At 33.9% G+C, this 4,234-nt stretch overlaps 1 protein-coding gene across 1 annotated transcript; it reads left to right on the top strand.

The window, feature by feature from the left end:
- The first annotated feature begins 303 nt into the window (after positions 1 to 303).
- On the top strand, positions 304 to 3,964 carry LOC134280638 (carboxylesterase 1C-like). Its single transcript, XM_062763076.1, has 3 exons — positions 304 to 319; positions 1,874 to 3,445; positions 3,626 to 3,964. Exons 2-3 carry the CDS (start codon positions 1,890 to 1,892, stop codon positions 3,798 to 3,800), a joined length of 1,731 nt encoding a protein of 576 aa, XP_062619060.1. The 5' UTR covers positions 304 to 319; positions 1,874 to 1,889; the 3' UTR covers positions 3,801 to 3,964.
- The last annotated feature ends 270 nt before the right edge of the window (positions 3,965 to 4,234 follow it).

Here is a 4,234-nt window from a genome sequence, read left to right as displayed (position 1 = left end):
TTGATATCTTTGAAACTCGATTGATTTAAATTTTGTAATTTACAGGAATAACCTACCCTTGTATAAAAAAAGAAATAGAAACATTTCATTTTTGGTTATCTTAACTTATCAAATATACACCATTCGTATATGACATTTTAAAAAAAATACTGGAAGCAAATATATACATGCATTACTCATTCACAACTTAGAGGGTCAAAATTTAGTATACATGCTTATGCAGGCAATGTAAGTATCTAGTATTTTTTAATTGAACAATCGTGTCTAGATTGCATGTAAATTTATACAATATGTATCGGTTACACGAGAGTTAGAACAGGTAAGTTAGTGTGTAGTAAAGTCTGAACGAGAATTTTAAGCGTATAATTTATTTACATTGTCAGATTTCGTTCCGAGTATGAGGTCAGAAATTTCACCCAGGTCTCCAAATCAAAAGCTGTTGATATATTTAATATGGAGTAGACTTGTTAAAAATAAATTCTGATATAGATGACCAGAGGTGCATTTTAAAAGTGTTACATATAAATATCGAAATTAATACATTTTTATGCGTTATTTTACCCTGTGTACAATGTACTAAAAATCGCCGTAATAAGGTACACCGTGCGTGTAAACAACTTCTTGGCAATCTTGTTGGTTTTCTTAAACGTACAATTCAAAGGACCTATTTAAACATGATTTAATTTTTTCCCCATAATTAGCCATGTTCTGTTGTAAACAAAACATCGATAATGTGAGATTGACTAAAAAACAGTAATAAGATTAATGTGATAAACTTGTTACTACCTGCAGCAATCGCAACTTCTCGGGCCTTTCCGACAAGCGGAAAAACGACCTCGAATGTATATGGGAGACGCCATGACAACCCTCCTTTTTCACGATCTTTGAAATAAATGCATGGAGACCTTTTATCTGTAGAATAAGGAGTTTAACTTTATTCAATGTAATGATATTGCCTAAAATATACTATAGAAGGGACTTCTAACTTCGTCTATCCGATATTTGAATAAACAGGAAATGTATAAATTTTTAACATCCGGCGATGTTAATACATTCGAGGTTGTTTTTCCGACCTCTGACGGAAAGACCCGAGATGATGCGATTGTACCTGCAGCTGACATGTACATAATATTTAACGTGTTTTCCTTTGACACAGATATACAGAACTCCATTCGTACAATGGTAAATGTTTTCGAGAGTAAACTATATTTTTTTCATAAATTACATGTTTGTGATAAAAGACATGTCTTCATTTAAGCAAAAATGTTATTCTTTTTTCAATGGGGAATCAATGGGGAATCAAGTGTTTCAACTATTTAAGGAAATACTGAGTGTAATTTTTTTTTCTGCAGATACAACCATAAATTTATATTCAAAGTTTGCTTAAATCGACATCGTCATGAACAAACTGGAAAAATGATACACACAGAATTTTTGCATTTGTTTTAGTTCCTGAAAGTATCAATTTACAAATTACGGTAAACGGGTTTTTGGAACCTTATAAATTACTTTCATCAAAGAAAAAGAAAAGATATGATGTTAAAGTTTAGTTTTTTTTCATAAATGAAATTTTCCAGCGGAGTTTGAAAAGTACCCTCTTGTACTTATGAAAAATTACCAGTCCTTGCATGTTTTGAAAACTAGAATTTTTTAACCCATTTAAGATATTCTTTACGAAAATGAAAACAAAATATATAAAAACAAATTTTTAGATTAGGGAAATGTAATTAAAAAAACACAAATTGAAACAAAAATGGTTTTCCTTTACAAACGTTTTAATATCATTTGTTTAGCAGGGACATGGCTATGTAGTATTTTATGAAATGTAGACAACGAAGTTAGACAACAAAGTTAACAAAAACATCTATTTCAGGCACAACTGAAGAAGAATGAATTACATTTCTGTCTTTTATTACGTTGAAATATACTTGGTCACGTTTGCGTTTGGCTCAGACATTGTCAATGTGGTGGAGGTCAAGACGCCGTCTGGTTGGGTAAGAGGATATGAAGAACTCCTTGATGGCGGACAGGTGTACAGATTCGTGAAAATCCCATATGCCCAACCTCCAATAGGAGATCTACGTTTCCAGAAAACAAGACCTATCAAAGAGTGGGAAGGGGTGAAGGGAATTCGGGATGCAAATTCTCCTCAATGTTCACAATTGCAATTTCCATTACATGGAGTTGATGCCTTGGAAATAAGTGAAGATTGTTTATTTTTAAATATTTATGTACCAGGGAAAATTTCAGAAGCAAGAAACCTACCTGTGATGGTATGGATTCATGGCGGGGGGTTTATGATTGGTGGTGGGAGTCAGTACAAGCCCCAGAAGCTAGTTTTAGGAGGTGGTGTAATTGTTGTAACCATTAACTATAGATTAGGTCTCCTTGGTTTTCTAACATTGCATGACCCTCTAGCACCAGGAAATTACGGACTATGGGATCAGATTGAGGCTTTTAAATGGGTTCAGAAAAGTATTGCAGCCTTTGGGGGAAATCCTAAATCCGTTACTATATTTGGTGAGTCAGCAGGAGGCATGAGTGTGAGTCTTCAGACACTTATTCCATCAAACGAAGGACTTTTTCAAAGGGCCATTTCACAAAGTGGAGTTGTTTCGTTCTATTCCATCTCCCAAAGACAAGAGGAGAAAAAATTTAGTAATTTGCTTTTGGAGAGAACAAATTGTGCTGGTAAAGAAGAAGTTACAGAAACTCTTAAATGTTTACGAGAAGTGCCGGCCGAAAACATAACATCGGCAATATTCTTCAACGATTTTCAAGTTCCTTTAAATTCTACTTTTCAAATAGGAAGTCTTGTACCAACAGTTGATGGCGATTTAATCAAAGAAAATTTAATGTATCCGAAATCGTGGGACGACGAGACTTATCGCTTTTTCCGAAGCATCGATTACATATCAGGAACTCTAGACGGAGAAGGGAATTTGGGATATTTCAGTTTAGCTCCTAGCATTCAAGAACATTTCAAATTCAACACATCAGTACGAGTCCCTAAAAGTATTTTATGTGAGGTATTTGCACCAGTATTTGTTGAAACAGTTGCCGGGAATTTTCCAGAACTGACGCAAGAAATCTGTGATTTTTACACTACCTCTGAAGGGGATTTAGAACAAAGTTTGAAAGTATGCGACTTCTATGGGGACTCATGGTTTGTCGTTCCTAGCAACATCATGTTAGGAATCCATGCTAAGGATAATGATAAAGCAAAGACATTCCAATACTTAGTCACTAAACAATCCCCGTATCCATTTATTCAAAATCCGGCGCCCTGGTACAAAAAGGCTGGACATGGCGAAGAATTACATCTTATATTTAACATGACTTATAATGATATACCAGAGGAGACACTTAAGCAATATGATCTAGCGGCTGATGAGATGTTGTCTAAAGACGTTATTAAGTATTGGACCAATTTTGCTAAGAATGGGTAGGTATTTCTTCAAATTTGAATGAACAAGTAGATGTGTATCAGATATACATTGCGACAAAACATTTTTGATTTTACATTGATAAACAATTTTTTTTAAGAAAAGAAATTTTACTACAGAATTTTCAATTGTTTAAAATCCTTTCTTAAAAAGGATCTTCTCTTTTTAATTACTTTCAGGAATCCCAATTCAGATGGTCTTCCAAATTGGTCTTTCTTTGACACTATCACTAAAAAGTACGCAATTCTGGACACCCTAATCACAGAAGGTGAAGACCTGAAACCAGGCGCTACACACCTACTAAGAAAAGTCCTCGACAAAGGGAGAACTGAAGCCGTGCATGACGAGTTATAGATGAACTTTTCAAAAATACTTGATTAATTTGATAATGACTGAACTTTGACCGTAGAATCTGTTTGGTAGAAATATGAAACAAGTAATTGATAGATACCAATGACAGTTGAAAAAGTTAATTTTCATGAGAATGGGTAAAATTGTTTATAAATTTTCATGAAAAAGGGTAAAACTGTTTGTAATTTTACATGTTTTAAATTATGTTACCGTATATACTCGCCTATAAGTCGGTCCGCCTTTAAGTCGGTTGTATTTTTTGAGGTTATTTGGCAGGGATTTGCCATTGACCCGCTTATAAGTCGGTACAATTTTTTTCCAGCATCAGATGACAATTTCTAATAAATGCTCTGGTGTTTTACCCTGATTTCAATTAATATTTTGAGAAATGAAGTCGATATTTTACTTTGAATCATAGAAAATAGATTCTGTCCTCT

Source organism: Saccostrea cucullata, unplaced genomic scaffold (assembly GCF_032062105.1).
Source record: "Saccostrea cucullata isolate Sc308-1 unplaced genomic scaffold, CSIRO_AGI_Scuc_v1 ctg842, whole genome shotgun sequence".
In the NCBI taxonomy this organism is placed as follows: Eukaryota; Metazoa; Mollusca; class Bivalvia; order Ostreida; family Ostreidae; genus Saccostrea; species Saccostrea cuccullata.
The sequence above is the reverse complement of the archived record's forward strand: the minus strand, read 5'-3'. Positions and strand labels throughout refer to the sequence as shown.

Bases quoted from the DNA above. Each gene is read 5' to 3' on its own strand.
- LOC134280638 (XM_062763076.1), top strand. From the start codon at position 1,890: ATGAATTACATTTCTGTCTTTTATTACGTTGAAATATACTTGGTCACG. The intron at 3,446-3,625 runs GTAGGTATTTCT...AATTACTTTCAG, and splicing joins ACCAATTTTGCTAAGAATGG to GAATCCCAATTCAGATGGTC.